At 46.9% G+C, this 22,835-nt stretch overlaps 1 protein-coding gene across 2 annotated transcripts in view; it reads left to right on the top strand.

Annotated features, from left to right (window-relative positions):
* The first annotated feature begins 509 nt into the window (after positions 1 to 509).
* LOC132830783 (1-phosphatidylinositol 4,5-bisphosphate phosphodiesterase delta-3-like) overlaps positions 510 to 22,835 on the top strand; it is a 91,028-nt gene continuing 68,702 nt past the window's right edge. For both annotated transcript variants that reach the window (XM_060848629.1, XM_060848628.1), the window contains exon 1: positions 510 to 887. In XM_060848629.1, coding sequence (XP_060704612.1) covers positions 806 to 887 — 82 coding nt within the window. In that variant the 5' untranslated portion in view covers positions 510 to 805. The remainder of the gene's footprint in view (positions 888 to 22,835) is intronic.

Below are 22,835 nucleotides of genomic sequence, written 5' to 3'. Positions count from 1 at the left end.
CCACCTTCCCACATTAATTCTGTCAGGTCCGTAAAGGCATGAGCTGGATTTAACAATTCTGTGACTTGGTCCGTACTTGGCACGGTCTTGTGAATCTCCCCTGGTTTTGCTCCCTGTGCCAGTTTCCTTACGTAAGGGGACCAGGACAGTGCTTCAAGCTATAGTTAGGGACTCAAAATTCAGAAGGAAACCATAATCTGAAAAGGAAACAATAAGTTATCCAGAAAGGCAATTTATGAAAAAAAGGAAGTTTAGTGGTACACAGTAACTGCCAGTGGCGGTAAGCAAAGTGAAGAGGGCACCAATGAGGGAGAGCTTGGGCACCTGACTCAGGGCTTAACACAAATGAAAATATTGACATGGCATTTGTCCAATGGGCTGCCTTTCACATCCCTGAGTGAATGACAGCATTCAGTAATTAAAAGGGTAAAGAGGGACCCATTGAAATTCCCTTTCAATTTTATCACGACGACTCCTTTTTCCTTATAGAGAGGCAGAAAGTCACATGAGTTGAATTCCTGGATTATAAGTGAAGGGTCGGAGAGAAGACGCTTCTGGTTAGCAGGATCCAGCCTCCAGCCTGAGGGAAGAAGGTGAAGGGGGAGGGCAGGGGAGCTGAGAGCAGCTGGGGATTGAGCAGAGAGAAACACCTCAAGCTGCAGGGAGTGAAGAGAGAGAGACACAGACAGAGACAGAGAGAGAGCAGCCCGGCACAGGCCGGCTCTGTGTCCCAGGCTCGGAGCTCAGGAACCCCCACCACCCCCCGGGCAGCGAGCAGAGAGAGCGGCCGGGACAAAGCAACACCATGATCGGTACCAGATCCAGGGGCTCGCAGCTGCCGGAGTCGGATCCCAACAAACTCGCTCTGAAAGCCTTCAGGAAAGTCGGTAAGGATGGGATGGGATGTGCCTGGCTGAGGGAAGGTCGGGAAGGAATGTGCCCCCGGCCAGGAATAACCGGGACACGGAGTAAACATGGATTGTGACTACAGGATCCTATCTTCACCTGGGAACTGCCCAAGGTTTCTGAGGAGTTTAACCGAAAGTCGCTGTGTACTGTATCAGGATAAAACCCACATTGGGGAGCGTACTCGGGAATGTCAGGGGTGCTATCTAAATGCAGGCTCTTTAACTGCTCGGAGAGCATCAAATCAGAATCTCCGGCTCAGAGTGGGGTTTCGGTGTAGGTGGAGTCTCTGGCTGTGGGTCGAGCAGGTTTGTTCCCCTGGGTCTCCTGTTTCATGTGGGTGATGAGCAGAAATACTCTTCCCCCACATGCTGATCCCCTACATATGAAGCCCCTTCGTTTACCAGGCAGCAGTGAGAGAGTGTGTTTGCCATGAGGGTGAATTCAGAGTGAGTGCTAAAGGGAGCAGAATGTCCCCACCACCTTGTCTTACTGCTGCCAGAACTCGGGTCAACAAATAGGTCTCCTGTTTTGTCCTCACCACCTCCTAGAGAGAGAGGACAGTGAACCAATCAATCAAGGAGAGAATCCAGGTAGAAATACAAGTGAGTGAAAATAACTTGAAGATCACAAAAAAGTGACAAATGTAAAGTTTAGCTTGACCAATAGACTTAATATCAACATTTCTTGTTCAGAGAAAATTAGCAGTTTTTGCATGAGGTGTTATCCATTTGGAACTGGCCCTTGAACTGAACAGCTTTCTAGATCACTTCAGAGGACGTTTCAGAGTCAGCCACATTGCTGAGGGTCTGGAGTCACATGTAGGCCAGACCGTGTAAGGAGGGCAGATTTCTTTTGTTTAAAGGACATTAATGAACTTTTCATGATAATCATTGTTACCATTACTGAAATTAGCTTTATATTCCAAATTTCTTAATTAAATGTACATTCAACTAATTACCACAGTAACTGGGGTTTAAGCATGCCCTCAAGACATTAGATTAGATTACTTACAGTGTGGAAACAGGCCCTTCGGCCCAACAAGTCCACACCGACGCGCAACCCACCCATACATATACCCCTTACCTAACACTATGGGCAATTTAGCATGGCCAATTCACCTGACCCGCACATCTTTGTGACTGTGGGAGGAAACCGGAGCACCCGGAGGAAACCCACGCAGACACGGGGAGAACGTGCAAACTCCACACAGTCAGTTGCCTGAGGCGGGAATTGAACCCAGGTCCCTGGCGCTGTGAGGCAGCAGTGCTAACCACTGTGCCACCGTGCCGCCCTAACATTAGTCTGGGTTTCTGGATTAATAGTCTGGGAGTATTACATTGCCACTGATTCGAACCCAGTCAGGCTCATGAAAGTATGAAGTTAAATGTGAGAAAAATTGCATCTGGGCAAAAGGTTGGGTTTGCAGCTATTGCTTTTTTTCAAATGCTCCTAATTCCCATATTGCAAAAAAAAACACAACAATACTGTAGAAGATGTTAAAAATATTGTGGAATTATCTGAGAAATTAAAACTATCAGGAAAGATTGAAGAGGCTGGGATTTCTTTCTCCAGTGTGGTCCAATGAATGCCTTTGAAGGGATTTGAGACAGTAGTTGTGGGGAACAGGTTTCTGTCTTTGGGACAATATGCACAAATATAAATTAACAGTGGAATGTAGGAGCAATCCCTTCATCCAGAAGTGGGGAAAATGTAGGCCTTGTTACCATCTGGAAGAGTTAAGATGATTTGTACTGAAGCAATTAAGGGAAAGCTAGAGAAGGAGATCGAAGGGTACCTTGCTAGAATGGGATGGGTTACTGTGAAGTAACAGTGTATGGACTAGTTGGCTGTCTGGATGCTTTCCATGCTGGGAGTTCTGTGTACAACATGAATGTATAGAGCATAAGGGATAAAAACAGTGACTCAGAAGCACTGTTTCAACTGAAAGCCACTATGTCACATTCTATCACTCAAAGCAGGTGACTGGTTGAGCATCACTAAAAGAAATTAAGTTGAGAGTGTATTGCTGGGAAAGCGCAGCTAGTCAGGCAGCATCTGAGGAGCAGGACAATCGACGTTTCAGGCATAAGCCTGAAAATGATGAAAGAAAATGAAGTCCATTTGTAAAGATGAAGTTTGGGAAAGGGAGACAGGCATTAATATGAACAAAGATGGTTATTATAGCTTTGGAAAGATGATCTATAAGAATAAGTGATCTAGAAAGACAGCAAAAGCTCTGAGGCAAAGTTAATTAAATGGAAAGTGCGAAGATCAAGAGAGGTCATGCAGACTGAGACAATGTAACAAACTTCCAAGGTCTGAAAAAATCTTTTCGAGAAACATTGATTTGAAAACCTGAAAATTGAAGACTTGCTATATATTTACATTGCATCCTTAATTTGTTAATCTTTTCAGGGTGAGAATAAAGGACTCCGAGAAATGAGGAAAGTTAAGAAGTAAATCTACAGATTCACTACAATTAAACAACTGCACTAATGGTGAACTTGGGAATATGAGAGATTGCTCAATGTCTTAGAGAGTGGGAATAGGGAGAATGTACTCAAACTGTCAGGATGTTGTTTGTGATGTTCCTCATTGATTTTGATTGGCACTGCTGCTTTTCTCTGTTCAGTCAAGGACTGGAGAATTGTTTATCCAAATGTGCAGCAAATGCCAAGTAAGGAGACACGGCATAGAGGGGAACTGAAAGTTGCTAAGTGACATGCCTTAAGAAGAAGCCTTGTATTTCTATTAACACGCACAACAACCAACGGGATACCTTTGAAATGGAAATACTATTGTAACATAGAAGGATTGATTGAATGCACAAAGCTGAAGTTTGATCTGAGAGCATGAGAATTGATCCAGTTTGGACTTTTCAGAAAGCAGAATGATGTAGTTTCTAAATGCTGGAAAGCTAGGAGCTGTGACTGAGAAATACTGATTTTCATGTACAGAGATCAAAAGCACTCAGTGGATTGGTGCAGAAATGGCTTTCTAAGCTCCTGGAATTTAGGCCTTTCTCTCCAGGGGCTAGAATGCAGCAGGGTGAGATTCTGATCCAGCTCGTGAAGCAGTGGTGAGATTTGATTTAGCACACAATGTTCAGTTCTCAGCTCTTGCCTTCAGGAAGGACTCGGTAGGAATGCAGTACTGATTGACTGCAATAAGCGCAGGTGACATTATGAGAATATGTTGCATTGAATAGGCTTATGTTCCCTTTTGTTCACGAGGTTAAGGGCTGATCTAATTGTGGTGTTTTGTAATTAAAGAGTATATCAGGGCAGAATTAAAAAAGAAATACAACTATTCCCTCTGATGGGTAATTCCAAAATAAAAGGCCATTCAGGAGTGATGTCAAGGAGCATTACTTCACAGAAAGGCCTGTGGAACTCTGCAACACAACTGCACCCCGCCCCCCCCCCCCCACCCCCAGTAACTATTGAGGCAGGTGTAATTTGAAAAATTTCATATATCTGGGGTTATTGAGCAAGACAGGGTTAAGATATGGTGTAGACATGGAGACATAGACAGGAGCAGGGGGAGGCCATTCGGCTCTTCAAGCTTGCTCTGCTGTTCAGCACAATCTTGGCCAAATTGTCCAACTCAGTAGCCTAATCCTGCTTTCTCCCCATAACCTCTGATCCCATTCGCCCCAAGTGCTATATCCAGCTGCCTCTTGAATACATTCAGTGCTTTGGCATCAACTACTTCCTGTGGTAATGAATTCCACAGGCTCACCCCTCTTTGGGTGAAGAAATGTCTCCTCATTGTCGTCCTAAATGGTCTACCCCGAATCCTCAGACTGTGAGCCCTGGTTCTGGACACACCCACCATTGGGAACATCCCCAATGCATCTACCCGGTCTAGTCCTGTTGGAATTTTAAGTCTCTGTGAGGACCTCCCCTCACTTGTCTGAATTCATGCAAAAACAATCCTAACCTAGACAATCTTTCCTCATACATCAGTCCCATCATTCCCGGAATCAGGGTAAACCTTCGCTGCACTCCCTCGAGAGCAAGAGCATCCTTCCTCAGAAACTGAGAACAAAACTGCTCACAATATTCTCGATGTGGCCTCACTAAGGCCCTGTATAACTTCAACAACACATCCCTGCTCCTGTCCTTGAAATGATTTGATTTAAGATGTCAATCATATAGCTAAGGTGAGGAAGGGCTGAATGGCCACCATCTGTTCCTTTGAGAGATCATTTTGGATGATGTCAGGAATACTATTCTCCTTTGGCACCATTTCACAATGACCCCAGACAGCATGATAGAGCGAGACATTCACTTTGAAACTGGCTTCGCTGTTTGAGCTCCTGTTTAATTTAGATTCAGGACACTGTACTGCTGCCTGTGATTGTGAATGTGTCCCTTTTGGAGGCTCGTTCTCCGGGAAGCTTCCTTATGATTATGAAACGCTGAGGAATTGAGCGCCATAGAAACTCAGGCAGTAGAATAGGTCATTAAAGCGCCCTGACCCTACCATTCATGACTGATCACCTGCTTCAGTGCCTTTTTATCCCATTATCTGCACATTCCTTTGAGTCCTTGGTATGTAAATGGTATACATTTGAAGGGTGGTATCCACAGTCTCTGGAATTTCAACGTGCGATTTCTGAGTCTCCAACTTTCATTCAGTTGATAAGGCTCTGATTACCTCCTGCTAAGGGCTACGCATCCTTCCTCCCCTCCATCCAAGGCCCCAAAGGAACCTTCCACATCCATCAGAGATTTACCTGCATTTCCACACATGTTGTTCCCGATGTGGTCTCCTGTACGTCTGGGGGACAGGACACCAACTTGCAGGTCGCTTCAGAGAACATCTCTAGGACACACGCACCCACCAACCCCACCATCCCCTGGCCGAACACTTCAACTCCCCTCCCACTCCGCCAAGGACATGCAAGTCCTGGATCTCCTTGTTGGAGAAATTAGCCCAATAAAGCAGAGATCACAAATCACAGATCGAAGTGAAATTAACAAACCGTTTATTCACAGAATGATATCATGGAAGAGAAACTGACCAAGCTGAAACAGCACAGGCGGTCTGTCCAGGTGGCTGAAACTCCCTTCCCTGGGCTGAGAATCAAGCTGGCTTTTATAGTAATATAGTATCATGATGCTAATTTAAAAAGTATGAAAATACAGTGGTCCTGATGTTCAAGTAATCCAGTTATGATAGTGATAATCACAAAGCAGTTATCAGAAGAATGTCCTGAATGTAGATACAATGCAGCATCTGGCAGCATCGATCAGGAGATTCCAGCTCTCTTTGAGGGAATATGAGAATGTCCCTTTTCTTGACAATAAGCGGTTTCCAATGCTGGTCTCCTGTGAGTGAGGTATTCTGTGCCTCACCGTCTGACCTGTCCTTTGTGTGGCTTTGGTATCACTAGGGTACGAGACTGCCCCGAGGGCTTTGGGACAGCTGTGTTTATCGGGTCCAGGAAGCTAATCATCAGGTTGTCTTGGGAAGTGTATTCCCTGGTCTGCGAGTGACTGTGCTCATGTCTGTCTTCCCTTGTCAGCCTGTTTGGTCAATACTGAGGCATTCTGGGTGTTTCTTGTATGGTTTGGACAGGCTTGATTTCCTGTGTTTTGTGTGGCCATGCTGTGGGGAGGCAGGGTGACAGATCTTTTTCCACACTCCACCACTGTCAAACCCTAACCACCGATGCCTGGAGGAAGAACGTCTCATCTTCCGCCTTGGGACCCTCCAACCACATGGGTTTCACCAATTTCCCCTACCCCCACCTTATCCCAGATCCAACCCTCCAACTTGGCACCGCCCTCTTGACCTCTGTCCTACCTGTCCATCTTCTTCCTACCTATCCACTCCACCCTCTTCTCTGACTTATCACCTTCTCCCCCACCTTCATTGACCTATCGCACTCTCAGCTACCTTTCCCCCAGCCCCACCCCCTCCCATTTATCTCTCCACCCCTTTGCGTCACAAGCCTCATTCCTGATGAAGGGTTTATGTCCGAAACATCAATTCTTCTGTTCCTTGAATGCTGCCTGACTGGCTGTGCTTTTCTAGCAACACACTCTTCAACTCTGATCTTCAGCATCTGCATCCTCGCCTTCTGTTTGGGAGTTTAAAGTGCTTCGAGTGTAAAGGCCTTGTTTAGATGGTGGTGATGCCTGAAAGTAGCATTTCAAACTGATATTAATGTTGCTGCCATCAGCATCTCTGACTGCAGATCTTCTGCTGGTGCTCTGTCTTCCCCTCAGCTGGGAGTAACAGGACAGTGCACATTTCTCCATGGGATCTCTCACGCTCATTTATGAAATAATGACCGAAATTTGAGCAGGTAAAATGTACTTGCAATTCAAGTACTAGGATCTGTGTGTCCATTTGAATGTGCTGGTTCTGTAAACTATAGGGCCTACAGATAATGTAGGGTCTGTAGGCTCCATTGGGCCTATAAGTGATGTGTGACCCAGAAGTTGTATGAGAGTTAATGTTCAGTGTGCTGACCATTGATTGCTCTCTGAAATGGCCTAGCAAGCAGTCAGTTCAAGGACAATTTAGAGATAAACAGCAAATGCTGGCCTTACAGTGATGCATATATCTCATTTTTTTAAAACAGAAGTTAAAGGGCTTGGAGTCTGTGTTTTGGATCAATACACCCCAGGAGCTTTTTAAAATTTGCAAGCTATATTGGGCCTCTAGACTGTATGATTATGTGGGTGTTTAATTGCAACTTGATTAGAATGTTGTAATAAATAAATTGCCTGTGCTTTATTGAAACTGATTCCACTGTAGGTGGATATTACTGCTTCGAGGCATAGAACACTAAAATGGCAGGCCATGCTTTTTACATCGGTAGACACTGATGGCTCAGACAAATTGCTGAAAATGTGTTGCTGGTCAAAGCACAGCAGGCCAGGTAGCATCTCAGGAATAAGGAATTCGACGTTTCGAGCATAAGCCCTTCATCAGGAATGAGAGAGAGTAGCCAAGCAGGCTAAGATAAAAGGTAGGGAGGAGGGACTTGGGGGAGGGGCGATGGAGGTGGGATAGGTGGAGGGAGGTCAAAGTGAGGGTGATAGGCCGGAGTGGGGTGGGGGCGGAGAGGTCAGGAAGAAGATTGCAGGTTAGGAGGGCGGTGCTGAGTTGAGGGAACCGACTGAGACAAGGTGGGGGGAGGGGAAATGAGGAAACTGGAGAAATCTGAATTCATACCATGTGGTTGGAGGGTTCCCGGGCGGAAGATGAGGCGCTCCTCCTCCAGCCGTCGTGTTGTTATGTTCTGCCGGTGGAGGAGTCCAAGGACCTGCATGTCCTCGGTGGAGTGGGAGGGAGAGTTAAAGTGTTGAGCCACGGGGTGGTTGGGTTGGTTGGTCTGGGCGGCCCAGAGGTGTTCTCTGAAGCGTTCCGCAAGTAAGCGGCCTGTCTCCCCAATATAGAGGAGGCCACATCGGGTGCAGCGGATGCAATAGATGATGTGTGTGGAGGTACAGGTGAACTTGTGGCGGATATGGAAGGATCCCTTGGGGCCTTGGAGGGAAGTGAGTGTGGAGGTGTGGGCGCAAGTTTTACATTTCCTGCGGTCGCAGGGGAAAGTGCCGGGGGTGGAGGTTGGGTTGGTGGGGGGTGTGGATCTCACGAGGGAGTCACGAAGGGAGTGGTCCTTGCGGAACGCTGATAGGGGAGGGGAGGAAAATATATCCTTGGTGGTGGGGTCCGTTTGGAGGTGGCGGAAATGACGGCGGATGATACGTTGTATGCGGAGGTTGGTGGGGTGGTAGGTGAGAACCAGTGGGGTTCTGTCTTGGTGGCGGTTGGAGGAGCGGGGCTCAAGGGCGGAGGAGTGGGAAGTGGAGGAGATGCGGTGGAGGGCATCGTCGATCACGTCTGGGGGGAATCTGCGGTCCTTGAAGAAGGAGGCCATCTGGGCTGTGCGGTGTTGGAACTGGTCCTCCTGGGAGCGGCGGAGACGAAGGAATTGGGAATATGGGATGGCGTTTTTGCAGGGGGCAGGATGGGAGGAGGTGTAGTCCAGGGCAGGGTGGGAGGAGGTGTAGTCCAGTGCAGGGGGCAGGGTGGGAGGAGGTGTAGTCCAGTGCAGGGGGCAGGGTGGGAGGAGATGTAGTCCAGTGCAGGGGGCAGGGTGGGAGGAGGTGTAGTCCTGTGCAGGGGGCAGGGTGGGAGGAGACAAATTGCCAACAACTCAGCAACTGAAGTAAAGTTGTAGGTACTTTTTCTAAATGTGTAAGATGCTACCTACAAGCAGTACTACATAAACCCGCCAAGGCTCCTTTACATGACTCGGGAACAGTGAGGATTGCAGATGCTGGAGAGTCAAGAGTCAAAAAGTGTGCTGCTGGAAAAGCACAGCAGGTCAGGCAGCATGTGAGGAGCGAGACAGTCGACGTTTCGGGCATGAAAGACAGTGGGACCATAATGGCAGGCGTTTCTAGGAGTAACTCAGGAGACACAGCGGAGGTTCATCCTGAGGAAAAAGCAGCATGGTACAGGGAGGATATTGTATCCGTTGCTCCCGATGTGGTCTCCTCTACATTGGGGAGACTGGATGTCTTCTTGCAGAGTGCTTCAGGGAATATCTCTGGGACACCCGCACCAATCGACCATACCACCCTGTGGCCCAACATTTGAACTCTTCTCCCCCCCCCCCCAAACTCTGCTGAGGACATGCAGGTCCTGGGTCGCCTCCACCGCTGCTCCCTCACCACCCGACGCCTGGAGGAAGAACGCCTCATCTTCCGCTTCGGAACACTTCAACCCCAGGGCATCAGTGTGGACTTCAACAGCTTCCTCATTTCCCCTTCCCCCACCTTACCCCAGTTCCAACCTTCCAGCTCAGCACCGTCCTCATGACCTGTCCCACCTGTCAATCCCCCTTCCCACCTATCCACTCCACCCTCCCCTCTGACCTATCACCTTCTTGCCCACCCCCCTTCACCTATTGTACTCTTTGCAACCTTCTCCCCAGCTTTTCTCTTCCCCTCCCCCCACCACCCCCCCCTCATTTATCTCTCCACCCTGGAGGCTCCCTGCCTCCATTCCTGATGAAGTCCTTTTGCCCATAACGTCAATTTTCCTGCTCCTCGGATGCTGCCTGACCTGCTGTGCTTTTCCAGCACCACTCTGATCTAAACTCTGGTTTCCAGCATCTGCAGTCCTCACTTTTGCTGACAGGGAGGATGAGACAACCATGGCTGAGTAGGGAAGTCAGGGATAGCATAAAAGCAAAAGAGAAAGCATATAATGTGGTGAAGGGCAGTGGGAAACCAGAGGATTGGGAAGCTCACAAAGACCAACAGAGGGCAACAAAAAAAAACAAGGAGGGAGAAGATTAAAAAGAACGGTAAGCTAGCTAGTAATATAAAGGAAGACTATAAGAGTTTCTTTAGATAGATAAAGGGAAAAAGAGAAGCAAAAGTGGACATTGGACCACTGGAAAATGACACTGGAGAGACAAGGAAATGGCTGAGGAACTGAATAATTACTTTGTGTCAGTTTTCATGGTGGAAGACACGAGTAATATCCCAAAAATTCAAGAGAGTGAGGAGGCAGAGCTGAGTATGGTGGCTAGGAGAAGTGCTAGAAGAACTGAATGGCCTGGAGGTGGATAAATCATCTGCACCAGATGGACCACACCCCAGAGGTCTAAGGGAGATAAGTGAAGAGGTAATGGTGATCTTTCAGGAGTCGCTAGAATCCGGGAGGGTCCCAGAGGACTGGAAAATTGCTAACATGACATCCCTGTTTTAAAAAGGGAGGAAGGCAAAAGATGGAAAATTACAGACTAGTTAGTCTAACCTCGGGTGGGGGTAAGATACTGGAATCCATTGTGATGGATGTGATTTCTGAATATTTGGAGGTGGATGGTAAAATAGGGCAAAGTCAGCGAGGGTTCATCACGGGAAGGTCGTGCCTGACAAATCTGCTAGGATTCTTTTGAGGAAGTAACAATCACGTTACACCAAGGAGAACTAATGGATGTTATCTACCTGGACTTCAAAAAGACCTTTGACAAAGTGCAGCAGAGGAGGCTACTGAGTAAGATAGGGCCCATGGTGTTCGAGGCAAGGTGCTACCGTGGATAGAAGCCTGGCTGTCTGACAGAAAACAGAGCAGGGATAAAAGGGTCTCTCTCAGGATGGCAGCTGGTGACAAGTGGTGTTCTGCAAGGCTCAGTGTTGGGAGAACTTTTCACTTTATGCTTTAATGATCTAGATAAAGAAACTGATGGCATTCCGGTAAGCTTTGAGATGATACAAAGATAGAGGGACAGGTAGCATCGAGGAAGCGGGGAGACTGCAGAAGGATTTGGATAGGTTAGGAGTGTGGACAATTTAGTGGCAGATAGAGTACAATGTGGGAAAGTGTGAGATCATACAATTTGGCTGGAAGAATAGAGGTATGGACTATTTTCTAAATGGGATGAAAGTTCAGAAGTCTGAAGTGTAAAGAAACTTGGGAGTTCTAGTCCAGGATTCTCTCGAGGTAAACGTGCAGGTTGAGTCATTAGTTAGGAAGGCAAATACAATGATGGTATTTATTTTGAGAGGACTTGAATATAAAAGCAGGGATGCACTTCTGAAGTTCTATAAGGCTTTGGTCATTTGGAGGATGTGCAGAGTTTTGAACCCCATATCTCAGGAAGGATGTACTGGCCCTGAAGTGTGGACATAGGAGGTTCACAAGAATGGTCCCAGGAATGAAAAGCTTAACATATGAGGAATGTTTGAGGACTCTGGGTCTATACTTGATGGAATTTAGAAGGATACAGGAGGATCTAACTGAAACACGCAGAACAGTGAAAGGTCTGGACAGAGTGGATGCTGGGAAGATGTTTCCATTGGTAGGAGAAACTAGGACCCGAGGGCACAGCCTTAGAGTAAAGGGAAGACCTTTTAGAATGGAGATAAGGTGAAAGGTCTTCAGCCATAGAGTGATGAAACTGTGGAATTCACTGCCACAGAAGGCTGTGGAGGCCAGGTCATTGAGTCTATTTAAGGCTGAAATAGGTTCTTGATTTTTCAAACAGATCAAGGGTTACAGGGAGAAGGTGGGAGAATGGTGTTGAGAAACCTATCAGCCATGATTGAATAGCAGAGCAGACTCAGTGGGCTGAGTGGCCTAACTTCTGCTCCTGTGTAGTATGGTCTTGTAAGTCCCTCATCAGGATTGTGGAGGGGGAGGGGTCTGAGATAAATAGGGGTGTCGCGATGGGGCTGTGGGACAGTAGGCGATAGATGGATGCAGGTGGGGCTAATTGGATGGGGAGGGTGGTGCAGATAGGCGGGGAGGGAGATGGACAGGTCAAGAGGCTGGTGCCGAGTTGGAAGGTTGGATTTGGGATGAGCTGGGGGGTGGGCCAAACTCACAGACACTTCCAACTAGAAGGACAAGTGCAGCAGATACAAGGAAACACCACCATGTTCCCCTCCAAGTTCCCCTCATGTTCCCCTCACCATCCTGACTTGGAAATATATCACCTTCTTTCAGTGTAAATCCTGGAATTTCTCCCTCAACAGCATTGTGGGTCTGCATTCAGCACATGGACTGCAGCAGTTCAGGAAGGCAGCTCACCCCCACCTTCTCAAAGGGCAGCTAGGGACAGCTAGTAAATGCTGACCCAGCCAGTGACACCCATGTCCCATTAATGAATTTTTTGTTTTGAAAAAGCTCTTCTTTTGGGATTGAAGGTACTGATTGAGGCAGAATGGAGCCATGAAAACTGGGTCGATAAAGTGTGGCGCTGGAAAAAGCACAGCAGGTCAGGCAGCATCAGGCCTCGAGTCCTGATGAAGGGTTAAGCCTGAAATGTTGACTCTCTTGCTGCTCAGATGCTGCCTGACTTGCTGTATTTTTTCCAGCACCACACTTTACTGACTCGGACTTCTCCAGCATCTGCAGTCTTCACTATCTCCTACTCCCACGTAAAATAGGGAAAAGACCAGTGTTTGAATCCAGGTCAGTGTTGCACTCATTGGTGTAATAGATGACCCGAGAAAGGCTTTAATTGGCTTCAGAGAAGAGACTGTTGCTGGATTGTGTGTTTGTGTGTGAGCATTATAAAGTCAGTTTGATTCCTGACTGTTGTGACCAAAGGTTCCAAGTGAGACTCACTGACCATTGGCCAAGGTGACAGGAAAGTAACTGCGATGAGGTGAAGCTCCTCAAGCAATATTTTCTTTGAATATTTTAAATCCAGATAAAGAATTTTTATTAGGCAGCTGTATTGAAGATTATTGAATCAAGATAGAGTTAAGAGACAGCCAATCGGACTTGATGCCGTTGAATGGTGTCCAATGGATGCAGTGTTGAACAACTGGTATCGCCATCCACCACCCAGACCTAGCTAGAACATATAATGAGAACGCATTGGGTCCTGCTCAAGACTTTATTCCCAGATCATCCTGGAATTTGAAGAAAGCTCTGCTTCTTTCCTGTACTCCAAATAATTTTTAAACCCTGCTCTCCTCTGACAATAAACTCATCAACTGCTTTGTTACTAAGATTTTTCTTTATTTGTTTATGGAATTTGCTATGAATAGACGACAAAGATATTGTTCATACCTTTAAATCCAGAGCCACCGCTTCATTGAAATCTCTCACTGAGGGCAGACTTCCTATTGGCCAAGACAGTTTTCTTTATTATCTCTACAGATCTCCCACCTCTCATTTACCTCGTCAGTGAGATTATATATTCCCAAACCCTTATTCCTGCATCCTTTACAAAAAGTTTAATCTATTGCAGACAGATGGACAAATTGCTAATGTAATTGTAACATGATTGTCTGTCATCTACATTTCCGTCCTCTGTCATCAATAGCACTTCTTGAATTTCTTTAGTGGAGAAATTTTGTTCTGTTTAAAGGAACACAATAATGTCCAGCTCATTTTCCAGATTCAGTTTCATCTATGTTGACAGCTTAATTAATAATGAGGATATTTCATTGGACACTACATTTGTGTTAATGAAGTTATTGATTCTGGCTATTTTAAAAGAAATAACCAGTTATTTAAAAAAAATTATGTAAAAAAAATCACCAAAGCCAAGCCTCTGCCAAACAGTTAACATTTTCTTCAGGATGTGGGCCAGCAGACCATTATAGTTGCTGCTGGTATGTAGACTCAGGACAACAAAGTCACAGTAGACCTAAACTGAGTAAGAGCACTCATAAGCTGGTATCTGGGATATACAGGACATTGGTTAGGCCACTGTTGGAATATTGCATGCAATTCTGGTTTCCTTCCTATCAGAAAGATGTTGTGAAACTTGAAAGGGTTCAGAAAAGATTTACAAGGACGTTGCCAGGGTTGGAGGGTTTGAACTTCAGGGAGAGGCTGAACAGGCTGGGGCTGTTTTCCCTGGAGCTTCGGAGGCTGAGGGGAGACCTTTATAGAGGTTTACACAATTGAGGGGCATGGATAGGATAAATAGACAAAGTCTTTTACCTGGGGTCGAGGAGTTCAGAACTAGAGGGCATAAGTTTAGGATGAGAGGGAAAAGAGACCTAAGGGGCAACTTTTTCATGCTGAGGGTAGTATGTGTATGGAATGAGCTGCCAGAGGGTGTGGTGGAGGCTGTACAATTGCAACATTTAAAAGGCATTTGGATGGGTATATGAATAGGAAGGGTTTGGAGGGATATGGGTCAGGTGCTGGCAAGTGGGACTAGATTGAGTTGGGATATCTGGTCGGCGTGGACGAGTTGGACCAAGGTCTGTTTCCATGCTGTACATCTCTGACTTATACCTATAACCTAAACTGGGAACCCTTACAGATTAAGGTTACAACTTCAGTTCTGGTCTCTTATGAGAAGCAGCTGGTTCAGTTCCCACTGATTGTAATAAGAGGCTCAGGCCCAAGGTTGATGGGATGACATTGGTTGAGAAAGATTCACCTTGATTGGCTCAACATTTTTGATTTTTTAAAATGGCTGGCTGTCCAATTGAAATCCTCAGAAGTCCCTGAATGTCTAGGGATTATCAAAGGAGGAGCCAAGGCCATCTTGCATGTTTACCAGGAAGCAATTCCCTGATTCTGCAAGCCCGCCCACTGCCATTTGTGTTGTGGGCAAAAGTAGATGCAGAAATCGGGAAGTTGGTAATTGAGGGCTCATGCCCGAAACATCGATTCTCCTGTTCCTTGGATGCTGCCTGACCTGCTGCACTTTTCCAGCAACACATTTTCAGCTCTGATCTCCAGCATCTGCAGTCCTCACTTTCTCCAAGTGAAGGAATAGTAAAACTAGAGCAGTTTGTGGAATGGGAAAGTGAGGACTGCAGATGCTGGAGATCAGAGCTGAAAATGTGGTGCTGGAAAAGTGCAGCAGGTCAGGCAGCATCGAAGGAGCAGGAGAATCGATGTTTCGGCCTGAAGAAGGGCTCATGCCTGAAACGTCGATTCTCCTGTTCCTTGGATGTTGCCTGACCGGCTGCGCTTTTCCAGCACCACATTTTCAGTTTGTGGAATGGACAGCACCAATTGTGAAGCTGACTGGTTGGTTCACCTTTGTGTGGATTTTAAACAAATGGTAAACTGCATCTCGCAGTTGGACAGTTATCAGTCCCACGCATTGGGAATTTATATGTAAAGCTAGCAGAGGGGCTGCCTTCATGAGGTTGGACATGAGCCATGTGAGTGATGCATGAATAGATTAGATTACTTAGTGTGGAAACAGGCCCTTCGGCCCAACAAGTCCACACCGACCCGCTGAAGCGCAACCCACCCATACCCCTACATTTACCCCTTACCTAACACTACGGGCAGTTTAGCATGACCAATTCACCTGACTCGCACATCTTTGGACTGTGGGAGGAAACCAGAGCACCCGGCAGAAACCCACGCAGACACGGGGAGAACGTGCAAACTCCACACAGACAGTCGCCTGAGGTGGGAAATTGAACCCGGGTCTCTGGCGCTGAGGCAGCAGTGCTAACCACTGTACCACTAATGTGTATTTGCAATTGTGGTTACATGAGGATTCCAAGGAATATGCTACAGTTAATACCCCAAGGGATTTGTACCAATGCATGAGTCTGCCATTTGGGGTATTATCAGCCTGTACAACTTTTCAGTGGACTGTGGAGAACATTTTACAAGAACTAGCCCAGTTTGCCATTTATCTAGATGACATGCCAATAACCAGGAAGACCAATAGAGAATGTGTCCTTAGCCATTTTTCCAAGGTGGGCTTTGTATTGGAAGGGAAATATGTGTGTTCTGGACACCCCAAATGACCTATGAGGACTTCAATTGGACAGCCAACCATTTTTCAATCAAAAATGTTGAGCCAATCAAGGTGAATCTTTCTCAACCGATGCCACCCCATCAACTTGGGCCTGAGCCTCTTATTACAATCAGTGGGAACTGAACCAGCTGCTTCTCATCAGAGACCAGTCAATAAGATCGGGTTACACCCGTTGGAAGATAAAGTGAGGGCATTCGAAGGTGTCTCAGCTCCCACATCAGTACTGAAGTTTGAGTCTTTGCTTGGGCTGGTGAATTATTGTGGAAAGTTCATACGTGACCTGGCCTTCATCCTGGCACCTTTGCATCAACTCTTAAAAAATGGTCAGCCTTGGAAATGGTTGCAGAGCCTAACTTTCAGGGAAGTGAAGAAACCGCTGCCATCCTCTAAGATGTCAGCACACTAACACCAGCTCTCGCTAGGGATCAATGTTGCGATGCCTCGCCGTGCGACTCTTGGGTAGCATTAGATGGTTCAACGGAGAGGAACACCCAATAGTGTATGCATCCAGGACTTTAGCTAATGCAAAGCATAAATGCACCCAGACAGAAGGAAGATTTGGCGGTCATATTTGGAGTCAGGAAGTTCTACAAATACTTTTGTGGATGTAAATGTGTAATAATAACGAACCACAAACCCCTGCTAGGTCTACTTCAAGAGGCCAAGGCAGTGCCGCCCATAGCTTCAGGCCGAATTCAGCAGTGGGCTCTAATAGAAGTGCATGTAATTACGAGTTGGAACATTGCCAAGTAGCAAGCACCGATTCATTGAGCTGCCTCCCACTGGCAGTGACACCACTGGTGGTACCACAACTGGAAGAGTTTGTTATGACTTTAAACTTCTGGACACATTTCCCATCAGAGCTGACAGCATCAGACCTTGGATGCAGAAAGAGCCAGTCTGGTAAAAAGGAAACAGCTGGTGGTGATAGGGAAACCAGAACAGTGACCTTTCTGGACCTGGAGAGCTTTACTTGATATCAAACTGTGCCGGTTCCTATTTGATTATCGGACCACCCCCTCATGCACCTACAGGGATAGATGCAGCAGAGTTATAATAAGGTGGAAGATTCTGCACCCAGTTAAATCTGATTTTCCAGACCTGGGGGGAAATGGATAAAATGGCATCAGGAACGGCATTGCCAGTCACAAGACTCTGCTAATTGAGAGAGACCGGTTACTTCAGGGATGAGGTTAGGTGTGGGAACCACGGCAGTAGCCCTGCATGGGTAAGAGCTGCGGTCAATGTGAGGTCAGGTCTAGTGTTGTATATAGTTCAGGTGGGTACGATGGTCCTGAACAAGCACGTGGATCAAATGAAAACTGCAACCTCTCAAACGGGACAGGAGCAAAACATACCAAGCTTGTTGTGGTTCTGTTCGCCGAGCTGGAAGTTTTTGCTGCAAACGTTTAGTTTCCTGGCTAGGGAACATCATCAGTGCTATTGGAGCCTCCTGTGAAGCGCTGCTTTGATGTTTCTTCCGGTATTTATAGTGGTTTGTTCTTGCCGCTTCCGGGTGTCAGTTTCAGCTGTAGTAGTTTGTATGTGGGGTCCAGGTCGATGTGTCTGTTGATGGATGTTCTTGCCGCTTCTGGGTGTCAGTTTCAGCTGTAGTGGTTTGTATATGGGGTCCAGGTCCATGTGTCTGTTAATGGAGTTTGTGGATGAATGCCATGCCTCTAGGAATTCCCTGGCTGTTCTCTGTCTGGCTTGTCCTAAGATGGTAGTGTTTTCCCAGTCAAATTCATGTTCCTGGTTGTCTGAGTGAATGGCTAGTAGGGATAGCTGGTCGTGTCGTTTTGTGGCTAGCTGATGTTCATGGATGCGGATTGTTAGCTGTCTTCCTGTTTGTCCTATATAGTGTTTTGTGCAGTCCTTGCATGGTATTTTGTAAACTACGTTAGTTTGGCTCGTGCTGGCTATTGGGTCCTTTGTTCTAGTGAGTTGTTGTCTGAGTGTGGAAGTTGGCTTGTGTGCTGTTATGAGTCCTAAGGGTCGCAGTAGTCTGGCTGTCAGTTCTGAGACGCTCCTGACGTATGGTAGTGTGGCTAGTCCTTTTGGTTGTGGCATGTCCTCATTCCGTGGTCTATCTCTTAGGCATCTGGTAATAAAGTTGCGTGGGTATCCGTTTTTGGCGAATACCTTGTATAGGTGTTCCTCTTCCTCTTTTCGCAGTTCTGGTGTACTGCAGTGTGTTGTGGCTCTTTTGAATAGTGTCCTGATGCAGCTTCGTTTGTGTGTGTTGGGGTGGTTACTTTCATAGTTTAGGACTTGGTCTGTGTGTGTTGGTTTCCTGTGTACCCTTGTGGTGAATTCTCCGTTGGGTGTTCTCTCTACTAACACGTCTAGGAATGGGAGTTGGCTATCCTTTTCCTCTTCTCTCGTGAATCGGATTCCTGTGAGTGTGGCGTTGATGATTCGGTGTGTTTTTTCTATTTCTGTGTTTTTGATGATTACAAAGGTGTCATCGATGTATCTGATCCAGAGTTTGGGTTGGATTTGTGGTAGGGCTGTATGTTCTAACCTTTGCATAACTGCCTCTGCTATGAGTCCCGAGATTGGTGATCCCATGGGTGAACATCAGCTAGCCACAAAACGACACGACCAGCTATCCCTAGTAGCCATACACTCAGACAACCAGGAACATGAATTTGACTGGGAAAACGCTACCATCATAGGACAAGCCAGACAGAGAACAGCCAGGGAATTCCTAGAGGCATGGCATTCATCCACAAACTCCATTAACAGACACATGGACCTGGACCCCACATACAAACTACTACAGCTGAAACTGACACCCGGAAGCGGCAAGAACAAACCACTATAAATACCGGAAGAAACATCAAAGCAGCGCTTCACAGGAGGCTCCAATAGCACTGATGATGTTCCCTAGCCAGGGAACGAAACGTTTGCAGCAAAAACTTCCAGCTCGGCGAACAGAACACAACAACGGACACCCGAGCTACAAATCTTCAACCAGACTTTAAATACCAAGCTTCTTGACAAGCCTCTCCCACTGTTCCAGAACCCTTGGGTTCTCCCTCTCTATAAAGTGTTGAAGAGATAGAACATAGAACATAGAACATAGAAAAATACAGCGCAGTACAGGCCCTTCGGCCCTCGATGTTGCGCCGACCGAAGCCTACCTAACCTACACTAGCCCAATAACCTCCATATGCTTATCCAATGCCCGCTTAAATGAAGAGGGAGAGTCCACCACTGCTACTGGCAGGGCATTCCATGAACTCACAACCCGCTGAGTAAAGAATCTACCCCTAACATCTGTCCTATACCTACCACCCCTTAATTTAAAGCTGTGTCCCCTAGAAACAGCTGACTCCATTAGCGGAAAAAGGTTCTCACTGTCAACCCTATCAAAACCCCTAATCATCTTGTACACCTCGATCAAGTTACCCCTAAACCTTCTTTTCTCCAATGAGAACAGCCCCAAGTGCCTCAGCCTTTCCTCATACGATCTTCCTACCATGCCAGGCAACATCGTGGTAAACCTCCTCTGCACTCGTTCCAATGCCTCCACATCCTTCCTATAGTATGGCGACCAAAACTGCACACAATACTCCAGATGAGGCCGCACCAGAGTCTTATACAACTGCAACATGACCTCAGGACTCCGGAACTCAATTCCTCTACCAATAAAGCCCAGTACACCATATGCCTTCTTCACAGCACTATTTACCTGGGTGACAACTTTCAAAGATCTGTGTACATGGACACCAAGATCCCTCTGCTCATCCACACTACCAAGTAGTCTACCATTAGCCCAGTAATCCATCTTCTTGTTACTCCTACCAAAGTGAATGACTTCACACTTAGCTCCATTGAACTCCTTTTGCCACCTTTCTGCCCACCTCTGCAACTTATCTATGTCCCACCGTAACCTGCCACATCCTTCTTCGCTGTCCACAACTCCACCGACTTTCGTGTCATCCGCAAACTTGCTCACCCAGCTTTCAAGCCCCTCCTCTAGGTCATTTATAAAAATGACAAACAGCAATGGTCCCAAAACAGATTCTTGTGGAACACCGTTAGTAACTGCACTCCAAGATGAACCTATACCATCAACTACTACCCTCTGTCTCCTTCCAGCCAGCCAATTCCTAATCCAAACCTCTAATGCACCTTCAATGCCATACCTCCATAGTTTTTGCATTAGCTTATCATGGGGTACCTTATCGAACGCCTTGCTAAAATCCATATACACCACATCTACTGCTTTACCCTCGTCCACTTCCTTGGTCACCTTCTCAAAGAACTCAATAAGGTTTGTGAGGCACGAACTGCCCTTCACAAAACCATGCTGACTATCTTTGATCACATTATTCCTATCCAGATGTTCATAAATCCTATCCCTTACAATTCTCTCTAAGACTTTGCCCACAACAGAAGTGAGACTCACTGGCCTATAGTTACTAGGGCTATCCCTATTCCCCTTCTTGAACAAGGGGACCACATCGCTATCCTCCAGTCTTCTGGCACTATTCCCGTAGACAATGACAACATAAAAATCAAGGCCAATGGCTCCGCTATCTCCTCCCTAGCTTCCCAGTGGATCCTAGGATAAATGCCATCAGGCCCAGGAGACTTATCTATTTTCATCCTTCCCAGTATTCCCCAGACCGCTTCCCTACATACCTCAAGGCCATCCATTCTAATCACTTGTGACTCAATATTCACATCAGCAACAGTGTCCTGTTCCTGAGTGAATACTGACGAAAAGTATTGATTTAGTGTCTCTCCAATCTCCTCCGCCTCCACGCACAACTTCCCACTACTATCCTTGACTGGACCGATACCTACCCTAGTCATCCTTTTATTCCTGACATACCTATAGAATGCCTTTGGGTTTTCCCTAATCCTACCAACTAAGGACTTTTCATGTCCCCTTCTCGCTGCTCTTAGCTCTCTCTTTAGATCCTTCCTGGCTACCTTATAACTCCCAATCGCCCCAACTGAACCTTCACGCCTCATCTTTACATAGGCCGCCCTCTTCCCTTTCACAAGGGACTCCAATTCCTTATTAAACCACGGCTCCCTCACAAGACCCTTTACTCCCTGCCTGACTGGTACATACTTATCAAGGACACCCATTAGCTGTTCCTTGAACAATCTCCACATATCATTTGTGTTCTTCCCTTGAAGCCTGTTTTTCCAATCCACGCATCCTAAGTCATGCCTCACCGCATCATAATTTCCCTGCCCCCAGCTATAGCTCTTGCCCTGCAGTGCACACTTATCCCTCTCCATCACTAGAGTAAAAGTCACCGAGTTGTGGTCACTGTCCCCGAAGTGCTCACCTACCTCCAAGTCTAACACCTGGCCTGGTTCGTTACCTAGAACCAAATCCAGTATAGCCTCACCTCTTGTTGGCCTGTCTACATATTGTGTCAGGAAACTGTCCTGCACACATTGGACAAACACCGACCCATCTAATGAACTCAAGCTATAGCTTTCCCAGTCAATATCTGGAAGTTAAAGTCCCCCATAACAACCACCCTGCTACTTTCACTCTTCTCCTGAATCATCCTCGCAATACTTTCCTCTACCTCTCTTGGACTATTAGGAGGCCTGTAGAAAACTCCTAACAGGGTGACCTCACCTTTCCTATTTCTAACCTCAGCCCAAACTACTTCAGATGGCAAGTCTCCCTCCATCGTCCTTTCCACCGCTGTAATACTATCCTTGACAAGCAATGCCACACCTCCCCCTCTTTTACCCCCATCTCTGACCCTACTAAAACATTTAAACCCTGGAACCTGCAACAGCCATTCCTGTCCCTGTTCTACCCATGTCTCTGTAATGGCCACAACATTGAAGTCCCAGGTACCAACCCACGCTGCAAGTTCACCTACCTTATTTCTTATACTTCTGGCATTGAAGTATACACACTTCAAGCCACCTTCCTGTTTACAGGCACCCTCCTTCGAGATCGATGCCATGTTCCTAACCTCCCTACACTCAAGGTCCTGTACCCTAAAGCTACAGTCCAGGTTCCCTTGCCCCTGCAGAGTTAGTTTAAACCCTCCCAAAGAGCACTGGCAAACCTCCCCCCAAGGATACTGGACCCCCTCAGGTTCAGGTGTAGACCATCCTGTTTATAGAGGTCCCACCTTCCCCAGAAAGAACCTCAGTTGTCCAGAAACCGGAATCCCTCCCTCCTGCATCATCCCTGTAGCCACTGTTCTCTCTCCCTATTCCTCAACTCTCTATCACGTGGCACGGGTAACAAACCAGAGACAACAACTCTGTTCGTTCTAGCTCTGAGCTTCCAACCTAGCTCCCTGAAAGCCTGCCTAACATCTTCACCCCTCTTCCTACCTATGTCGTTGGTGCCAACGTGGACCACGATCTGGGGCTGCTCCCCCTCCCCCTTAAGGACCCGGAAAACACGATCAGAGACATCACGTACCCTTGCACCTGGGAGGCAACATACCAATCGTGAGTCTCTGTCGCCCCCACAAAACCGCCTATCTGTGCCCCTCACTATTGAATCCCCAATAACTATCGCTCTACCTTTCTCCACCCTTCCCTTCTGAGCAACGGGGACAGGCTCCGTGCCAGAGGCCTGAACCTCGTTGCTTACCCCTGGTAAGTCATCCCCCCCACAAGTATCCAAAACGGTATACTTGTTCTTGAGGGGAATGACCGCGGGGGGTCCCTGCACTGG

This window comes from Hemiscyllium ocellatum, chromosome 32, assembly GCF_020745735.1.
Source record: "Hemiscyllium ocellatum isolate sHemOce1 chromosome 32, sHemOce1.pat.X.cur, whole genome shotgun sequence".
NCBI lineage: Eukaryota > Metazoa > Chordata > Chondrichthyes > Orectolobiformes > Hemiscylliidae > Hemiscyllium > Hemiscyllium ocellatum.
This window is presented reverse-complemented; position numbering and strand designations above follow the sequence as displayed.